The sequence below is a fragment of the Ambystoma mexicanum genome, chromosome 2p, assembly GCF_040938575.1.
Source record: "Ambystoma mexicanum isolate Mex_15411 chromosome 2p, UKY_AmexF1_1, whole genome shotgun sequence".
Lineage (NCBI taxonomy): Eukaryota > Metazoa > Chordata > Amphibia > Caudata > Ambystomatidae > Ambystoma > Ambystoma mexicanum.
Genome location: NC_090923.1, coordinates 1,313,850,954 through 1,313,872,246, shown reverse-complemented (window position 1 = coordinate 1,313,872,246; position 21,293 = coordinate 1,313,850,954). Strand labels below are relative to the sequence as shown.

Sequence of the window (21,293 nt, the reverse complement as noted above, 5' to 3'; positions counted from 1 at the left end):
TTTCAGTTATTCAATTGCAACAATGTTTATATTGGACAGGATGATTTGCCACTTTAACAACTGCAGGAAATGTGACTTCTCTAACAGCCTTGCTTGGCTCTTCCTCCATTACTACTAAAACGTACAATGTCTCTGTCATGAGCACCTGGTAGCACTTCTCCAACTTCCACTTGGCCTGCCTCTTTGTCAGGCCTACAGTCTCCAACAAATGTTTGCCATTCGGGTGTACTCCCCTGCCCAAATAACTTTCCACAACAAGTGCTTTTTATGCTCAATGTCAACTGACAAGAGGTCACAACAGTTTCACAGCATTCGATTACTGAAAGCTTCAAGACTTTTAACAACTTTCAAGGAAAATACGATTTACATTCATGCTCTTTTAATACTTTTCAGTAAATGATGTTCCCCTCCTTCTGTATATCTGTTCACAGAAGTGCACCCTTTTTGCCTCATTTCTCCACTTCACAACCAACCAAAAACTGACAGGGATAGTCTTTCTACCTCTCCCCATAGTTTTGAAAAAGTATGGGCCTCCCAAATTGTATCAGTTGTTGCATATAACATGGGCACTTGGTTTCAGAGTGTATATCTCTTGCATTAGCCTCCTTTTGCTGTTTACAATATTGGCCAGATTGTGTTTGTCTCAGCCTCTCTTGGCTTGGGCACCGCTTACTGACACCAACTCTCAATAAAGTCTCCCCCACAGTTAGGTTAGGTTGGGTTTTCCACAAACTCCCACTTTGAAGATTACAGTAATTCGGCTTTTGTATTTTAAGTCTTTGCTGCTTTCCCTTGGTAAGATATTCAAAATTAACTGGGGAACCAATTTCACTCTTATGCGAGTGCTGCCTTTGTTTGACAAACATTCGGTATTCAAAATAATAGTGTGGACCAATTTCATTCACACACGAGTGCTGCTCTGCCCCTGTTCTGCTCCTACGTGAGTATCTCTCACACACCTGCTTTTAACTTGCTTGCGGGCATAGAGCGTTCCGTGGTCACTCACCGGCCTTGACGTGCGCCTCTGTTCATGCGTTCAACAGAACTTCTGCTGCTCTTGCTCTTCACGACACAGCAAACCTCCTCTGTAAGTCTGCCTTCATTCGTGCCACTTCCAATTGGAACACCTCTTGCTCCGGTGGCTCACTGGTGCACAACAGCCCCCCAAAACGGCTTTTAGGCTTACAGGTGCACACCAGCCACCCGAAACCCGAAACGGCATCCTGCACGCTTCCTGCTGCGCAGCTTCTGCTTCTGCAGAACGGGTCACAAGGGGAAAAGCCTTTCTTTTGCAATCTTCTTGTTGTGCTACCTCGTCATCTAAGGTTTCTGTGGATATGGACCCTCTCAGGTCTGGCAGCTGAAATCAGCCCTGCAGTGGTCCTGGCGTCCTCTCTTTCCTCCAGCTTCTGTCTGTGCTGCCAACTCGAACAAGGTGCCTTCTGCTTTTGACTTCCTCGGCTCGTCACCGGCAGAGCCAACTCCTCTATAGCCTGTACGTGAGGGGGCTTTTTAAATCTGTCTCCCTTAGGTGCAGGTCATCTGCACTAATGAACTGACCACTCCTGCAACATTGTGCCTCTTTAACCATCGTCCTTGTCCCAGTACTTATGGAATTCTGGTACTTGAAGTCCCTAAGGGGAAAATCTTGTTTTCTTATTTCTCTTGTTCTACAATCAAATTCCAATTTGTTCCTTTTCAGAAACTTTATAAGAATTAGTAATTTTTTTAAACATGTTTATTATTTTTTCAGTTTAATAAATCACCATAACATAACCATGTAGCATGTCTTAGCGTCCCCCAACTTTACCGCCCGCCTCCCCCCAAAACCAACGTTGGTAAAACTTGTCCTAACTTGGACATGCTACTTCAACTGTCGCAAGTTTATTCATCGTCCAGTTTTTCCCGCTCTGGGTGATTTTCAGGCCAGCATTCGTCTGGTGGCGATTTAGTTCTAGAGGAAGATGAATAGCATGTCCCATGGATTCCTTTCATTCCCCTTGGCCCTTTCTCCTTTCAGGTGATCCTGGAGCAGAACACCACTCTCAATGTCAGAATCAGGAAGCATCTGCCTTTCCCTGGCCACTTGGGAGGAGACTGGAGGAAGGGAATTAGTGAGGGATCTGTAGGGTTCATCACACAGTGTAGATCTACAGTTATTGGAAGATCTTCTGACCCAACAGAAGGGGCAGGTGCTTCACACCTCCTCTAAATTACTGAACTTTTAAGGCTTGGTTCCTAAAGAACTGACCTTTGCACATTTGTATTTATATGAACAGAAACTAAAAAGCATGACTGCTTCCAGGAAAGCTTCCACAAGGAAGCAATAACGAAGCAAATGGTTTTGGTTTTACCATTGGTATATGGATCGCAATTTAAACCCATTGAAAGCAGCTGTCAACGATGTGATGTTCTTTGACATTCCTGACATCACGATTTAAAGTAGAGACTTGTAAATATTATTATTCGTCAGGTGTCTATTTGAATAGAGAAGAGAAATCCTTTTCGTTATCAAATGAGGCTAATTTGAAGAAATTGTGAAGGCCTTCAACAGTTGCATCCACCTATCCGCAATCCTCCACCTCAGTGGTATCTAAATTTGGTTCTGTCAGGATTAATTCACAAACCATTTGAGTCTATGTCGTCTTGTGATATTGACCTCCTAACCTGTCAGTCAGGCTCTGGTGGCAGGTGAGCCCCGGAGAGCCGTGGGAGCAAGGAGAGCTTCTTAGACAGGCACAGACCATGGGACCTGAGAAGATGGTGTTGCCAGGCTGTGCAGGAAAGCTGAAGCAGAAGACCTGAAGGCAGCGAGGCGACTGGACTCACATGCCAGACCCGGTCAGTTCACAAGTCGATTGTGACACCGGAGCGCTCCGTAAACGCCCACTGGCCAAGTCCAGGGGCCTAAAGCACAACAAGAACATAACCAGAATGAAGTGGAAAAAGAAACATTGTTTTGAATACAGAACTGACATAAAGCAAATTAATTTTCCTGTTGTAAACCAAGCTGACTTAAAACAGAGCAAGTGGCAGAACAGGAATTTAACAATCGGACCAGAAGGGCGTGAGTGTGTCTATGTGGGGCAGATTAAATACCAGTACCAAGAGAGGGCAATAACCTGAGAAACCAATACCAAGACCGATTGCCAAAGCCAAAAGAGAATTATACCAAGACAAGGTAACATTTCCAAAGCCAAGAATGGGTAATTAAGAACTCAATTGTTTATTAAAAAACAAACATATTGCCCATATGTAAAGGAGTGCATAACAGGAAGTGGCTTAAACCACATTGTCAAAGAACTATAAGAGTGAGAGAGAACTATTGTCAGATTTTATATGAATGCAGAAGTGGGGAGACAAGAATGGCAGGAGCGATGCCCTTCTGGAAGAAGGCCTTCAGGAGGCGTGGAGAGTGGCCTGCAATGCGTGCGGCAATCATATGTGTGGAACAAACAGCCCCACTGCGTTTCTTGTTTCCCCAGAGGAAATACTTAAACTTGATGTTGTGGAGCAAAAGAGATTGCTAGCCTGTTTGAAGCAAACCTTTACCACAGGAGTACTTCTCGTTAGTAGTCTTATTCTGTCCTGGCAACAGAGTACACCAGGGCAGAACACTCTGTGGTACTAGGCCTGGCAGGTGAGTGGACCAGGTGGAAGTTATTGAAGTACTGTGGTGTGGTTATAAGTCTTGAAGTGGTAGCAGAACCACCAAAGGTGTTCTTGTGAACTGTTACAGAATAATCCTGACAAATATGAACTATGAAAATATCCTTGATTTATAAGAAGTTGTTTTGAGCTCTTTGTCAAAAATGGAAAGAGGGAAAACCTTGTTGAACATTTCTGAACTGTTGGTGGAATTTAAGTTGGAACTTTAGTTGTCAAGTTGGAACCAAAAGTACTGAATTGTAAATGTTGTTACAAGACATGATTTCCTTATTCTTTTGTAACTATTGAATAGAATCCTGCTTGAATCTGTTGCAGGGAATTCACCAGATTATAAGGAGAGACCGTTATCAGGCTGTTAATATAACTGTTACATTTGTTTTATGTGAACTGCCACACATTGTCATGATCTCTGCTTCCAAAAGGTCAGGGTTTTCCCAACTCCCTTGGAAGCAGATCCATAACCCAGGTTCCGAGTGCCAACCAGTCCCAATTGGGACCTTTTGGACCCAGTCCTGGCGCCAGTGGCACTAGGCTCATAAATATGCCCAGTCCCAGCGCTGGAAGCGCCGGGCTCATAATGCTTGGGTGGACTTACCTTCAGCAGACCATGCTGCTTACTTGCCTGCCAGTTGAGCCTCTGATCCTCTTCTGTTTGGAACTACTTTTCCTGTTGGGTGGGGCTGGAGCCACTCCCTAGATTCAGAACACTGGAACTCTTCTGGAAGGCAGGAACTCTTTTCTTACCAGGAACTCTTTTCTTACTTAGGCGTGGCTGTGGAAGGAGACACCTAAGCACTACAGGAGGCTATTTAAACCACACCCGGTGGATGAATCTTGCTTTGCGTTATTCTGCAACCTCTGCAGCAGAACGCTCATCGTGTCTTCTGCATCCGGTCCTGGGCCTAAGGAAAAAGGCTTACCATCCTGAATCCAGTCTTCAGCAACACCTATAAAGACAAGAAAGAACAGGTTAGCATTCCGGCATCTGAAAGGCAAAGGCTTACCATCCTGAATCCAGTCTTCAGCAACACCTATAAAGACAAGAAAGAACAGGTTAGCATTCCGGCATCTGAAAGACAAAAGTTTACCAACTCTTCGCACGCTCCGGAGGCCTTCGGCGCTGCATCCCGCATCTGAAAGACAAAACAAGGTGCGTTTAAAGACATTGGGGAACTTTAATACTCACGTGCCATTACTCCTTTCCACATCTAATCCAGTGGGTATTCCGGCACCCTGCAGCCGCTCCGAACTCGTACCTGCAAAATAAAAAGACAGTTAGAGCGCATAGTGAAGCAGGCAACAAGCGCTTACTTACGTGCTTCCAGGCGCTTCTATTCATCACACGGGCTCCATCTTCAACTCACTTCAGCCCGTCATCCGCCATCGCCGGAACCCTGCAAAACAAGAGACATCATTACTAAAGACTTTAAAGACATTTGAATGACTCGAAACTTACCGTTCGTGCAGTAAACGACGGACAGCAGTCCTCTGAAGTCAAGAGGCCTGCGCTACCTATCCAGTGAAGAAACTGGTTACAGCACCCTGCCCCGAGGCAGATGGAGAGCTCGGCATTCACTTACCTAAGGTGAGAGCGTTAACCTTTGGGGGTCTACAGGAGAGGAGAAGAGGAAAGAGATAGGGACACCCCAATAACCCCAGTTCATTAACCCCATATTTTCTATCTGCAGACATCTTACTCTACACGTCAGGCATACAGTGCACAGAGGTCCAGCCCAAAGAGCCAACCGGGTGCTACACATCACCTTTGAAGATACAGTAGTCGCCCAGTCAAGACCGGCGCCTCTGCGAGAATCAGGTGAGCGTTACAGAACGCAAAGCCTACCGCAAAACTCTCGCCCAGGCGCTATGGAAACCTCGGATACTGACCCCCTAGCCCGGTTACTTGGGGAACTAAGGGCAGAAGTGCATGCAGCTCGTCAGGAAACGAATGCTCTAAGAAGGGAACTAATTATTTCCAAGGAGAGAACAGACAATCTTGCTAGACAAGTGCTACAGTCACAAGCCGGACAGACCCCGTTACCCGCATCAGGGGCAAATCTTCCTTCAACATCCTCTATGAATCCAGTGCAGATCAACCTACCTGGGAATGTACCTGTGGCTCCGCCCGAACGATTTTCTGGTGACCCAAAGAGGTTTGCAGTATTTATCAATCAGTGCCGGTTGCACTTCTTATGCCGGCCAGCAGCCTTTCCAACTGCTCAAGCAAAAGTAGCTTTTGTACTTTCGTACCTTAGTGGCAATGCGGCAGACTGGTCGATCCCTCTAGTTAATCAAGATGATCCGGTTCTCCATGATTTTCAAGCCTTTCAGCTTATTATGGAAAAACTGTTCGCAAGACATTCACAGGGGCAGGCCTTGGACAATGAGCTTCTTTCGTTGCGACAGGGTAATCAAGACCTTTTGGCTTATATTGCATCTTTCAATAGACTAATAGTGGAAACTCAATGGCCTGAGGACAAAAGGATTACGCTGTTTTATAGAGGTCTACGTGGAGAGCTCAAAGACGTTTTAGCCCAAGTAGTGAATCCCCCACAAGACTGTTCGGATTATATAGACTTGGTCGTTCAAATAGATCACAGGCTGCAGAACAGGAAGGCCGATCGTTCCAAGTTTGATGCTCGAGTATTTTCCAAACCGCCAACTCCTTCCAAAGGAGTAGACTCCGGGGAACCCATGCAAATAGGGGGTCTGAAAGGTCCTCTAACATAAAGGGAGCGGGAAAGGAGGAAACAGTTGCAATTATGCCTATATTGCGGAAACTCAGGGCACTTTCTTCGAGACTGTCCGGTGAAACCTGCCAAGAAGGCAGTAGGAGCTGCAGTTACCAAAGTTACAAACTCTGAGCAGGGAAACGACCTCGCCCGACAAGAATAGAGGTCCTCTTGCCGAGCGTGAAAACCAGTTCCGTGACCTCGCATTTCGTGATACCTATGGTCCTCATTAGCCCTGATAATCCGGATCGATTACATGCAATTGAAGCTTACGTCGACAGCGGTGCCATCGGCAATTATGTGGATCATGAAATGGTTTTGAGGATGAATCTAACTCTTTGTCCCAAGGCTGTAAAGGACGTCATTACTACGGTGGATGGTACGGAGATAGCCTCCGGGCCAGTAACGCATACCACTCAAGAGGTGACGCTAGTAAGTCAAGATGGACACCATGAGAAGATCGTGTTCGATGTGATCAAGGCCCCTCAGTTTCAGATTATTCTAGGAATACCTTGGTTAGAGAAACACAATCCTCTGATCGATTGGCGAGCAAGAACGGTTCAATTTCCAGAATGTGTCTCTACTTGTCACCCTCCACCTGGTGTTGCACTGGCCGCAATGTCTTCAGAGACTCCCCAGTTACCTCCCGAATACCTAGAATACCAAGATGTTTTCCGGAAGGATCAGGCTAACTCTCTACCTCCTCATAGGTCTTATGACTGCCAGATAGACCTGATACCTGGATCTACTCCTCCTTGTAGTAGAATTTATGCCCTCACCGAGCCTGAGAACCTTCACCTTCGACAATACCTGGATCAATACCTGGCAAATGGGTTTATTCGTCCTTCCAAGTCCCCTGCTTCTTCAGCTTTGTTCTTCGTTCCAAAAAATGAAGGAGACCTTAGAACTTGTATCGATTATCGCTCCCTGAACCAGATCACCGTTAAGAATAGATATCCGTTACCTTTGATCCCTGAACTCCTGGACCAAGTCAGAAAAGCATGCATATATACAAAGCTGGATCTTAGAGGAGCTTACCACTTGGTACGAGTAAAAGAGGGCGATGAATGGAAGACGGCCTTCCGCACCAAGTATGGGCTATTTGAATATCAGGTCATGCCCTTCGGACTTTGCAATGCCCCGGCCGCCTTTCAATATTTTATGAACGATGTCCTCAGAGAGCTCATAGATGTATGTGTTGTTGTTTACATTGACGACATCCTCGTTTATTCTTCATCGGAATCTGAACATCGGAAACACGTGAAAATGGTCCTCGAAAGATTGCGTCAACACAAACTTTTCGCTAAGTTGGAAAAATGTGTTTTCAACGTGACTGAAGTTGAATTCTTGGGATTCATATTATCACCTGGCGGAGTGCGTATGGATTCAAAGAAGGTCGATGCAGTTCTCAAATGGCCATCACCATCCTCCGTAAAAGGTGTGCAAGGCATGTTAGGCTTCGCTAACTTTTACCGCAGGTTTATCCCCGAATTCTCTCGAATAGTCCAGCCCATCACTGCCTTGTTAAAGAAAAACAAACGTTTTGAATGGTCTACCGAGGCGGAACAAGCTTTCCAGGATTTGAAGACTAAATTTATCTCTGCACCAATCTTAAAACACCCTCGCCCCGAACTCCCCTACATCGTGGAAACTGATGCTTCAAGCCTTGCCATGGGGGCAGTTCTATCACAAAAGGACCCGGTAACCAATCAGTTGCATCCCGTGGCATTTTGGTCCCGCAAATTCTCGCCTCCTGAAATCAATTACACGATTACTGACAAGGAACTTCTGGCTATCAAGTCTGCCTTTAAGGCTTGGCGGCATTATCTGCTGGGGGCCCGACACACCGTTACTGTGATTACGGATCACCGAAACCTGCAATATTTGAAGACCGCAAAAGCCCAATCCTCTAGACAACTCCGTTGGGCATTATTCTTTGCCCAGTTTGACTTCATAATTACCTATCGACCTGGTACAAAGAACGGTAAAGCCGATGCCCTTTCTCGGATGGGAGTGGAAGAACACTTGGTCAACCCTAAACCTGTACCAATCATTCCCGAACAAAGAATTCTGGGTGTAATCGCCACAGAATCCATAGAGGAAGTTAAGGATAAAGCCAGGCAACTTGTAACTCCAGCAGACATACAGAATTGGCATCTGCAGGGAAAGGACTTTGCAGTAAAGGACAACTTATTGTATTTCCAAGAACGATTATACCTACCCAGCACAGATTTACAGAAAAAAGTAATCTCTTGTTATCACGACTCTTTAATGGAAGGTCATCCCGGTATAGCCAAGACCTCAGAAAAGATCAAGCGCTACTTCTGGTGGCCGTCTTGGAAAAAAGATATCAGAGACTTTATAATGTCCTGTGGAGTATGCGCCCAAAACAAGAGTCAAAAGGAAAGACCAGCAGGCCTCTTACGCCCTATTGACATCCCACCTCGCCCTTGGCATACGCTTTCTATGGACTTCATCACCGATCTACCTCCATGCTCCGGATACAATACGATTCTAGTAATCGTGGACTTATTCTCCAAGATGGCGCATTTCATTCCGCTCAAAGGCTTGCCAACAGCAGCAACTCTGGCCCGAGAATTTCTCGAAAACATCGTCCGACTGCACGGTTTTCCTTCGGTTCTAATTTCGGATCGAGGTAGTCAATTTATTTCTCATTTTTGGCGAAGTTGCTGTCGGTCGGCTCAAATTGATGTGAGACTATCGACCAGTCACCACCCTCAGACCGACGGACAAACCGAGAGGACCAATCAAACTCTGGAACAGTATTTACGCTGCATGCTGCAACAAACTGAAAAAACTTGGAAAGATATCCTTTGGATAGCCGAGTATGCCTACAATAACTCTGTCCATTCGGGGACTGGGAAAACCCCGTTTTTTCTTTTGTACGGCAGTCACCCTCGAACCTCGGAGTTGGATCCCCTCCAAGATCTTGAAACACCAGCAGTAGACTACCTGCATTCTACAATCAACCAATCCTTTAAGGAAGCTGTTTCTCACCTTCAAAGGGCTAAAGAACAATACAAGAAAGGAGCAGATCAACATCGGAAGGAAGCCCCTCACTATCAAGTAGGGGATCAAGTCTGGTTATCCACCAAATATCTATCTCTAAAAGGGCCACGCACATTCAACCCAAGATACCTTGGTCCCTATTCCATCACTACCATAGTAAACCCAGTAGCGGTCAAGTTGGACTTGCCCCCGCACATGAAGATACATCCGGTCTTCCACGTCTCTCTATTAAAACCCGTGCAACCTCAAACCCGACTAACCAAATCTCCAAAACCTATCCTAGTGGATGGAGAACTCGAGTTTGAAGTCAAAAGCATTCTGGACTCCAAGATCTCCAAATCTAAACTATTCTACCTAATTGACTGGAAAGGCTACGGCCCCCAAGAGAGATCCTGGGAACCTGCTGAATATGTCCACGCTCCTCGCCTAATCAAAAGATTTCACCGAACATTTCCTTACAAGTCAAAACCACCGGAGAAGCCCGGTTTGGGAGGGGCCTTGAGGGGGGGTACTGTCATGATCTCTGCTTCCAAAAGGTCAGGGTTTTCCCAACTCCCTTGGAAGCAGATCCATAACCCAGGTTCCGAGTGCCAACCAGTCCCAATTGGGACCTTTTGGACCCAGTCCTGGCGCCAGTGGCACTAGGCTCATAAATATGCCCAGTCCCAGCGCTGGAAGCGCCGGGCTCATAATGCTTGGGTGGACTTACCTTCAGCAGACCATGCTGCTTACTTGCCTGCCAGTTGAGCCTCTGATCCTTTTCTGTTTGGAACTACTTTTCCTGTTGGGTGGGGCTGGAGCCACTCCCTAGATTCAGAACACTGGAACTCTTCTGGAAGGCAGGAACTCTTTTCTTACCAGGAACTCTTTTCTTACTTAGGCGTGGCTGTGGAAGGAGACACCTAAGCACTACAGGAGGCTATTTAAACCACACCCGGTGGATGAATCTTGCTTTGCGTTATTCTGCAACCTCTGCAGCAGAACGCTCATCGTGTCTTCTGCATCCGGTCCTGGGCCTAAGGAAAAAGGCTTACCATCCTGAATCCAGTCTTCAGCAACACCTATAAAGACAAGAAAGAACAGGTTAGCATTCCGGCATCTGAAAGGCAAAGGCTTACCATCCTGAATCCAGTCTTCAGCAACACCTATAAAGACAAGAAAGAACAGGTTAGCATTCCGGCATCTGAAAGACAAAAGTTTACCAACTCTTCGCACGCTCCGGAGGCCTTCGGCGCTGCATCCCGCATCTGAAAGACAAAACAAGGTGCGTTTAAAGACATTGGGGAACTTTAATACTCACGTGCCATTACTCCTTTCCACATCTAATCCAGTGGGTATTCCGGCACCCTGCAGCCGCTCCGAACTCGTACCTGCAAAATAAAGACAGTTAGAGCGCATAGTGAAGCAGGCAACAAGCGCTTACTTATGTGCTTCCAGGCGCTTCTATTCATCACATGGGCTCCATCTTCAACTTACTTCAGCCCGTCATCCGCCATCGCCGGAACCCTGCAAAACAAGAGACATCATTACTAAAGACTTTAAAGACATTTGAATGACTCGAAACTTACCGTTCGTGCAGTAAACTACGGACAGCAGTCCTCTGAAGTCAAGAGGCCTGCGCTACCTATCCAGTGAAGAAACTGGTTACAGCACCCTGCCCCGAGGCAGATGGAGAGCTCGGCATTCACTTACCTAAGGTGAGAGCGTTAACCTTTGGGGGTCTACAGGAGAGGAGAAGAGGAAAGAGATAGGGACACCCCAATAACCCCAGTTCATTAACCCCATATTTTCTATCTGCAGACATCTTACTCTACACGTCAGGCATACAGTGCACAGAGGTCCAGCCCAAAGAGCCAACCGGGTGCTACACATCACCTTTGAAGATACAGTAGTCGCCCAGTCAAGACCGGCGCCTCTGCGAGAATCAGGTGAGCGTTACACACATTAACCTTATTGAGTTGTTGTATGTGTAAATGTGAGGGATAGAAACTTGTTTTTCTTTAGTTTATTTTAGGCAGAGAAATCCTCATTGGGGTCGGGGAGTCGTTTATCCAACCTTTTGAGTTAATAAAATGGCATCTTTTGAAAAATCTTCACAAAGTTGTTTGCCTCACATTTCTGACCTCTCACAACTACCTAACTAGAGTATCCTTTCAGCGTTTTCCCATGCTCTGCCATAAAATTCCCACAATCCGTAACAAGATTTTAAGATAATTTGTAGTAATCTGTACAGTTCCCATGATCAGATGTCAAATCTATCCAATCTAAAAACATTCTCACATTGTGTGAAGAGGTGCAGTAAAGATGGACTGCTTGTGCTGTTGACAGTCGCCTAGGTGAAGGGCTTAGTAGGGGACTAGTACATTTCAAGCAGGCAGCCATTACGTTTGTGAATGGGCACCGTGTGACTAGGCTCTCCAGTGATAACTTTGCATTGAAAATGACCACCAGGTTGCAACATTTCCCTGTAAATGCACCCTCCAGACAATCAAACACTTTCCCGAAATGTTGTAGAACTAGAGGTAATAATATATAACTATACCCCATCTAGAATATTTGGGGAAAGAATTTTAGGGGGTCATGAAAAAAAAGTCATCTACATGGCGACTTTTTCACAGCAACATTATCACATGGAACCGTAACTAGTTCATCTTAAGCAGGCAGTCATTATCTGGGTGAAGATGCAGTGGGACTAGAGTTCAAAAATACATTTAAACATGTTTCACATTGCTCTACGTATGGCACTTGCTGCATGAAGAGTGTACATCTTCTGTAGTTAGATTTACAGTTGAGAAAATATAAACGAGCAGTGCGTTTCTTGATTTTGAGTGAATTGTGTATGCTAAAGTGTGCAGTTTAGTAAATTATAAACATGGTGCCTTTTCTCCACTGTAATGCAAAGTATCCAGAAAGTATTTCATAGTTATGGAAACAGGTTTCAATTATGCCTGAATTCAGTTCATTCATAAAGTTAATTGAATTTTCCCCATGCTTCTCATCTCTTCCTAGATCGGAGACTCTATCTTTTGCTGAAAGAGCCACTAACCCATGTATCAGTCTTCATCTGAGGGTTTTGACCGATATTTCCAAAATATTAGTATCTGCTTTTTTGGCTATTATTGAAGCTCTAAGTCCATTTCCATTTTGCATTTGTCATACCTTGAGATTTTGGGAACAGTCCCATGATACATGACATTGGTTGCCTTGGGTAAGAAAAGCATACAATCATGTTTATCAGTTGAATACCTTCTTCCAAGAATTATGTTTACTACAATGGCAGAATGTATACATGGGGTATCCCATCTCTTACAGCAATATCAGCATGAGTTAAATGGGAGTAATCTAAAGTACCACATTTTTCTTGGAGACCAATATAAGAAGTGTACCGTCTTTTGTTGTGTAAAACTCAGGTCAAGGTCAACTAACCCAGAGAATATGTTTCCAATTCTTTGGGTTGTCTCTCAATCAAGATCTTCATCTCAAGCCATTTGACTCTGTTTCAGGGCTGTGTCAGTCACATGTTTAAAATGCTTCACAATTATTAAGATGGAACATTTTATGAACATTCCTTCAAAAAATCAAAAACGTTTTATTAGAAAATATTTACAATCTTTCTTAAGTGAATGTTAAAGAATTTTTTATAACAGCTTGGGAGGCCTTGAAATAAGATATTATGTATATTTGCTGAAACATAGAATAGCTTCATATTGTACATTACTTTCAGATCAGTATCGAATAAAATCAAATGTTTGTTTACATTCTTATTTGTATCTTTACTATATGGTAAAGTGCTATATATATATATATATATATATATATATATATATATATATATATATAATGGGTGTGTGGTAAATCACTAGATTTTAATTGTTTTTCTGGGTTTAGAATACCAGGATGGAATGTAGGTAGGTGTTAGCTCGCATAATTGCTTCATAGAATCACGATTTTATAAAAACCCAAATGACCCATAGCATAGTTAGTCCTACCAGTGGTCTGCAACCTGTGGCACTCCAAATGCTTTGTACTGCTTTTAACTCCCATGGCCCCTCACCTTTGACTATACTGGCCAGGGCTGATTTGAGTTGTAGTCCAAATCATCTGGAGAGCCATAGGCTGCAGACCCAAGTAGTAATTGCACTGAGGTTTTCCTTCTCTGTCTGTATTGGACTCATGTAAACCAGTGTTGGAACTTACTGGTCAAGTGACTTTTTCTTTTTGGGGAGTCACATTATTATTTTCAATGTCTTTCTAGAGGTCTATTGCATCAGTACCATACCGACAGGTAACTTTGATCTTGAGACACAGTCAACTTCAAAAGTTGTGTGATTCATAGAACACAGTCATATGTTCTAGTTTTGATTAGTCTTCGTTTCTTTAGGCATGTTATACTCTTTTATTAGGTGCACATTGTAGCAACACCTTTCTTAAGAGCACATCCTTGTGGTTCCTCTGTATTTGACATTATTTGGGAAAATAGTTGTATGTTGACTTGATTTCAAGTCTAATATGAATGTGTGTGCCCTTAAATCGAATGATAAATAGTTGCATTAGGTAGCCGCTGAGAAGAAGACATAGCTTTCCAATGTACATGGGTACTCTGTGGGAGGGGTAGGGGTTTGGATTGTTGAAGTTAAGCTTGGAATTCCTGACAATATTCAAAACAGAGGCTTTCATTGTATGCTATCTCATGGAGCAGCAAAATCAAAGATATATCTAAGGGGATACATATCTGATTTTAATATTGTTTTACAGATGGGCCAATTTAAAAGGTTATTGTAGACCACTTGATGAAAATACTACTTATACACAATATTTAGTTTTGTTTAGAGATGAACTGGTCCGCTATTATTTCAAGCATGTCTACAAATTATTTTTCCTTTTTTTCTCTAGGTTGAAAATGAATACGATTCTATCACCAAAGGTACACCAAGAATGCCCCCAGCCCCACCAAACAAAGCACATACAAGTCCTTTAGTTGACATGTTTAATAACCCAGCAACCGTTCAAAAGATGCCTCCCAATGAAAGATTGAACACAGCAGGTGATTATTTACATTTTAATTGATTTTGTCCATACTAAATAAATGTATCATATATTTTGCTTCCATGCTGGTGGAGAAAAACTGTGTCTGCATGACTCATATTGCAATATATTTTTATATAGTTAACATATTTATTATTCATAACATAAAATGCAAATAAAATTGAAATGTCCTTTAATGTCTGTACTATATTTTGTATCCAGAGCACGTCTACCACACTTCTGTGAACAAATGAGTGGTACTAATCATGCAAAGTTAACTTCGTTTAGTTGCTTTTCAATGAAATGACACATGCTTACCATAGATGTTATTGTTGCCCTACTTCTTACCCTTATTTCCGAGAATTCTGGCCTGCACGAAAGCAGTGAAAAGAGGAGTACAAAGATGGAAGGAGAAATCTACACATACAATGTAGCTATTGCACCCTCCTCTTTTGCACAATAGAACTACCTGTATAAAAAACAAACCAAAAAATCTATAGAAGAATGGAAGTACATCTGTGCTCTTACTGTGAACGTTTAACAATAAGCCTCATGAACTAACAGTATGGGAAAATCCTGCAGGTGTCTGAGTAGGTTAACTGATTTTAAAGAAAATGAAAAGCCTGTTCATCGGTACTAGATGGCATTGATAGGGCAAGTCAACTGGCTTTTTGGGGATTAATTGGTGGCAAAGTGCATCACAGAAACACTGTGTTTGTGCATATGCAAAAGCCATATCCATATTCTTGTCATTGTTCCTATAAGGATTGTTTAGGCTCCAGATGCTGATGCATTCATGCTGAAGTTAGAGATGTGTATACCGAGTAGGAGAAGTCTAATGTTGATGGCAATTGAGGAGATTGTGACGAATCATGGGATCACTTCACTTCTCCACAGTGGGGAGCCCTTCCGTGTGGGGCTAGGCAGGTGAGGTCGCTACCCAATATTCCCCTTAGGGATGGTAATATGGGGGAAGACCTTGCAGGGAGAGACTCCCATCATAGGGACAAGGACTCCTGTTACATGATGGAACTCCCTAACCCTCTGATTCTTGAAAATCAACTATTTTGTTCTATTGCAATGCCCCTTCCCTTCTTCCTATAATACCTAACATTACATCTTCTCAGACTACTGTAAAGAAGATTGAAGGAGTTATGCTGACTGCTTCATTGGTTAAGGTAGGAAGTACTGGGAAGAGGTAGCCCCAAGGAGGCCTGAAGATTACATCCAAAAAACAGACGAAGGACTTCAATGCTCCGCTGGGGAGGACCCCGCTGAGAGGCATAAAGACTGACAAGGCACTAAAAGATAGGAAGGAGAACCGGAGAGCTGAAGTCTGGCCAACGCTGGAAGTTTGAATATGGAAAGGTGAACACTTTATAAAGAAGCAAGTCTGCCCGCTGCGGACGCCGGCAGCAGCCTACCGGAGTCCTGCACAAGCCAGCAGAGGACCGACTGACATGGAGATGGTGGCCTGACCTTGTGGAGGTATACCAAGCAGTCAGACAACAGTGCCGAAACTGGCTGCCCAAAAGACGTGAGGCGCTCATGCAGAGCCACGAAAGCTGAGCGACTGTCTCCAAAACCCCTGAAGAACCAGTGACTTATCCCGAGCTACAGTTGGGTAGCTGGAGATTCGGGACCTAGTAGGGCCTTGGGGAGATACAAAGACTTTTTTTAAAATTTGTTTATGGAGTCCAAACTTAGAACATATATAGATAAAATGTGACAAGTCAATATTCATCAGTTGGAAATTTCATACATATAAAATAAGTGTGCACGAGGGCCAGCTCGGCAGCAGCAGTGCAGTCGATGCTGAGCAGGCTCACATTTTTTTTTTACCTGGGGAGGGGAGTGGTGTTTCAATCAACCTACACAAGCCGACGCGTCCCAGTCCTTGACCTTCCTGTGGCTCATTTGGAATTCAAGGGTGCAGATCTTCTCGACACCAGACAGGCTAGTGACTCTCAGGAGAGCGACTGGCCATTTCCTGGCCAGGCAGGAGACCACAGCCTAGTGGTTTCAACACCTGCTGGGACATATGGCAGCGTGTATTCTACCAGTGTCACACACAAGACTGAAGATGATGGCAACTCAGCTCCAGCCAGTGCACTCCTGGGACCAGGAATGGGGGACACAATCGGACATGGTCACCACAACACAGAGCATGGTACTAGATTTTTGTTGGTAGAGGTAAGAGGCAAACCTGCATAAAGGTGCTCCTTTCTACCAGCCAGATCCACAGGTCACCATCACAACAGACGCCTCATTCGATGGGTGGGGCTCAACCCTGGAGAGGTTCACATTGTATGGATTAGGGCCACAGAGGGACGAGCATCATCACATACATTTGTGGGACTTTAGGGCGATTCAGTTGACGCTCAGGTCATTTCTACCGGTTATCACCAGGAGATTAGTTCTGCACAACATCCATCTTCTACCTGAACAAATGGGGGGACAAGATCCCCACCGCTCTGCGAACTAGCGAGTCAAATATGGTAGTGGGCAATTGCTCACGATATTCACATTGTGGCTGTACACCTTCCGGGAGAGATCAACACAGAAGCAGACACATTGAGCAAATTAGGGATGTAGAACTATGAATGTGGAACTAAACCCCATAATTCTGTCCTAGCTGTTTCAGGCATGGGGGACATCAGAAGGAGGGAGACATATTTGCCACAGAGAGCAACACCAACTACAGGAGATTGGCATCATGGATGGGAAAGGACAAGAAATCCCTAAGGGATACATTCTACATCTCGTGGAACGACAGGCTCTCCTAAACGTTCCCTCCAACACCATTGATACAGAAGGTGGTGAGGAAGTTCTCGGACTCGGAGAATTGCAGCATGATACTCATAGTGCCAGTCTGGCAGGCCAGGATATGGCACTCCTACCACATTCAGATGACTGGGCAAGGCTCAATTCCACTCCCCATGTCAGAGCGGCAGCTCATAATAGAACCGTCCCTCGCTCATTGGGGATTATCGGAGAGTAATCTGGATATCATTCAAAAGTCCAGAAAATACTACACAGGAAGACAATATAGAGCAATTGGATACATTTTGGTGGTTGGGCAAAGGACAACCATGTGAATCCCCTTAGCTGCACTTTAGACCATGTACTGATGTTTTCGCCCATCTAGCTCAGTCAGGAGTACAAGTGGACACGTGGCGCACCTATTAGGCAGCAATTGAGTCATATAGGAACTATAAGGCAATTACCTTTTCCACCTCTAACCGGATCATCAAAAAACATTTACACAGTCTTGCAAGGATGTGCCCATCTGTCAAGCGTCCACACCCTGTGTGGGACTTGAACATGGTGCTTGCAGCACTTATTCATAGGCCGCTTGAGCCGATGGCCATGACAAACATTAGATTGGTACCCTTCAAGACTGCACGTCTCGTGGAGTTAATTAACATTGGAGTGCCTATCAATGAGATTCAGGCCTTCGCGGCATCAGAACCATTTACCATTTTATTTATAAGAACAAGGTAGTGCTAGAGACGCACCCGAGGTTTCAGAGTCAGCATTTCATGTAAATGAGGAGATAATGGTACCCACTTTCTTCCCTAATCCTCAGTCAGAAGCGGAGAGAGCCCATCTAAGTCTTGATGTACGAAGATCGCTTACATTTTAATCTCAACAGGACAAAGGCTTTCAGGAAGTCAGACGCTCTGTTTTTCACTTTTGGTGGCATGTCCCCAGTTGTGCAGGCTTCCAAGGTATCCATAGCAAGATGGATGGTGATGGCCATTGAGAAAGTGTACAAACTGCAGAAAAAGCCATCTCTGGCTAACTTGTATGTGCATGCAATCGGAGCAAAGGCTGCAGCAGTGGCATTCTAAAGACATGTGTCATGGCAGGTTATAAGCATGGCGGCCACATGGGTTTCACTATCCACCTTTTTATGCCTTACTGTTCAGACACTAGTGCCAGAACAGATGCAGGGTTCAGGCAAACAGTGCTCAAGAACCTGTTTGCTGTATGAGTTAAATCACTCGCCTCCCTAGGGGCTTTTCAGTTGTAATCACTCATACAGGATGGAGGAAAGGGGACGTAGGAGTAATTATACGTTACTCATCGTTGTGACTAATGTACTCCTAGTCCATAGTCCCCTTTCGTCCATTTGACCCACCAACCTCCCCCCCTCGCCCCTAGTGAGTAGTAGGTGGATTCTCCGGCCGATGTGTTCAAAGGGGACTTGGGTGAGACACCAGAGGGCGGGGTCAGTGGAGCATGTGCACGCCCCAGGCCGCGCATCTGTGCGCTCCAAATTTAAAAGGGAAGTGCTCTTTTGTTGGGGGAAAGTTTCTGGTCCCATCCCTGGGGATACAGGATGGAGGAAAGGGGACTATGGAATAGGAGTATGTTAGTCACTACCGTGAGAAACTTATAATAGCTCCTCCATAAGAGCTACAATTGATGTTCCCACCTCCTGTCAAAGTTATAAAGATATCATCATTGTATAGGGACATTTTATATTGCCTACCTTTCTATGCTATGCCCTTAATACCACTGCTCTTTTGAATTTGGTAGCCAAAGGTTCCATAGGGAGAGCAAATAGCAAGGGGGACAGCAGACAACCTTGTTTTGTCCCTCTGTCCACTGGGATTGGGAGAGTTGTCTTACCGTTAACCCACATTTTAGTAAACAGAGCTGCGTAGTTAGCTAGGAGAAATGTCTGAAAGACTGGTCCAGATTAACATGCCCGCTTGAAGACAAGTCCAGTCCAACTGGTCAAATGCTTTGAGTGTCCAATGGGACTACCCCAGCCTGGATTCCCATGTTCACAGCTATCTCCACCATGTAGAGAGTCCTACGACATAGTTGTGAGTTGTTCTCTCTGTGATAAAAACCGGTTTGGACAGCTGTATCAATGGGGCAAGCAGGGCCATCAGACAGCCAAGATTTTAGAGTATAATTTAGCATCATTACTCATAATGGAAATGGGGCGATGGGAATCAAGCAGACTGGGATCTTTATTTAGTTTTAACATTAAAATAGTTGACGTCTATTGCATGGATGCTGAGCATGTCACTGTTTCTGAGAATGTGTTGAACATCTTTGTGAGGTGTGGGGTCAACAGGTTATGAAACGTTTTATAAAACTGAGAGGTGAAGCCATCTGGGCCAGGGGTTGTATCTCTAAGGGATCTTTTGGCACCATAATATGACAGGTTTTTCATTTAGCTAGTTTCTGTGCTAGAATTCTATTTGCCTTGTTTCCTTTGATGTAGTAATATTGTTTGGTTTTTAAGGTTGCTTTAGAGTTTCCTTTGGCTAGGTGGGCCTCTAGATGAGCTCTCACTATTCTCAAGTGGCGCATTGCTTTCAATGGGCCATTGGCCTTATGCACTTCTTCCCATCTGCGGACCTTGTCCTCTAAGTTTGTTCTATATCTTTCCCTTGTTTTAGAGTAGGGGGACGTAAGTTTTATTACCTCACCTCTATTGACTGACTTTATTGCATCCAAGTCATATCTAAAGGCATATTCTCTGTAAGATTAATTTCAAAGTATGTCTTAATAGCTTGCCTTAACTCCTGGCAAACCAATTGGTCCTTCAATATCGGATCAAATAATCCCCAAGGTTTGCGGGTCGGGCTTCTAGTCCGGTAACTTTGAGCAAAAGGACCACCGGGACATGGTCAGAGAGAGTCTTGTATTCTATAATAACATCTGGAATTGAGGGGACCAGAAGTGAGAAAACCAGAAGCGTATCAATTCTCTAAAAACCTCTGTGGACAGGGGAGTAATGCGTGTAGTCTCTAAGGGTATCATTCCTCAACCTCCAATTATCTATAAATCCCATTTCTCTGTGAATTCTGGCAAAGGTCAATATGTTTTTATAGTCCCTGCGCATGTTGGGCAGTGTCTCTCCTGTCGTGGTGTCTGGAGCTAGATTGAAGTCTCCCTCTATTACTATAAAACCCTCATTGAAGTTCTGGGCTAATGGCAGGAATTCCTTTAAGAAGTGATCCTGCCTGTCATTGGGAGCGTAGAGAGAGTTAAACATGAAGCAATGGCCCATATAAGTCCTGTTAACACTGTGAAACCTTCCATTTGGGTCACGTAAAATTCCAGATTAATTGCAACCCCCCATTTCTTTACCCCACTTGATGCAAAGAAACCCTGACAAGGGTTTCTGTGCGTGAACCTACCCTCATCCACACTCACCAGATTGGTCTCCTGGGTCTTCTGCATGAAGACCACCGACAAAGACATATCACTTAATTTTTGTCCACAGAATGATTTCATCTTAATCAGAGAATTTAAACCTTGAACATTCCAGGTCCTCATTCTAAGGGAATCATCCAACATAGGGTCAAGGGGGCTTGCCATATGATTGCCAGTTCAAATGTACGAGATTCCCCCCAAATATTGTGACCCAAACCACACCTTATAGTTGCCACCTGTGTGTCTCGAAATTTTTTAAACATTGAACCTATCCCCCCACCCTAATAGTTACCCCAAATCCCCACCAACAGGATCGCCATATCTGCCATAATTTATAGCAACTGTAAATCGCAGGACAAAACCGGGGATTGAATCGGAAGGTCTGATTAATAACATCTCTCAAAACGCTGCACATCAACCCTCAGTATGGAAAGGCCAAACTTCAATTCAACCAGCATTCTATATTACTTTTCAAGTCAGGCTGGATATTTCAAACTTCGGCATGGTTTTCTTGCTTTACGATCTCTTCGGACCTTCGTCCATGGGCCCACCCTTGCAGCATCACACATGGGGCGGAGATAACGATTGTTCGACATTAGCCCAGGGCTCAGAAGTTGCTTGGCTTCTTTCATTGTTCTTATAACCCAACTTCGG

The 21,293-nt window shown here is 44.4% G+C and overlaps 1 protein-coding gene across 1 annotated transcript in view; it reads left to right on the top strand.

Annotated features, from left to right (window-relative positions):
* The window catches only part of BAIAP2L1 (BAR/IMD domain containing adaptor protein 2 like 1), a 1,517,181-nt gene that overhangs the window by 939,587 nt on the left and 556,301 nt on the right, over positions 1–21,293 (top strand). The window contains exon 9 of the mRNA XM_069645654.1: positions 14,325–14,475. Coding sequence (XP_069501755.1) covers positions 14,325–14,475 — 151 coding nt within the window. The remainder of the gene's footprint in view (positions 1–14,324; positions 14,476–21,293) is intronic.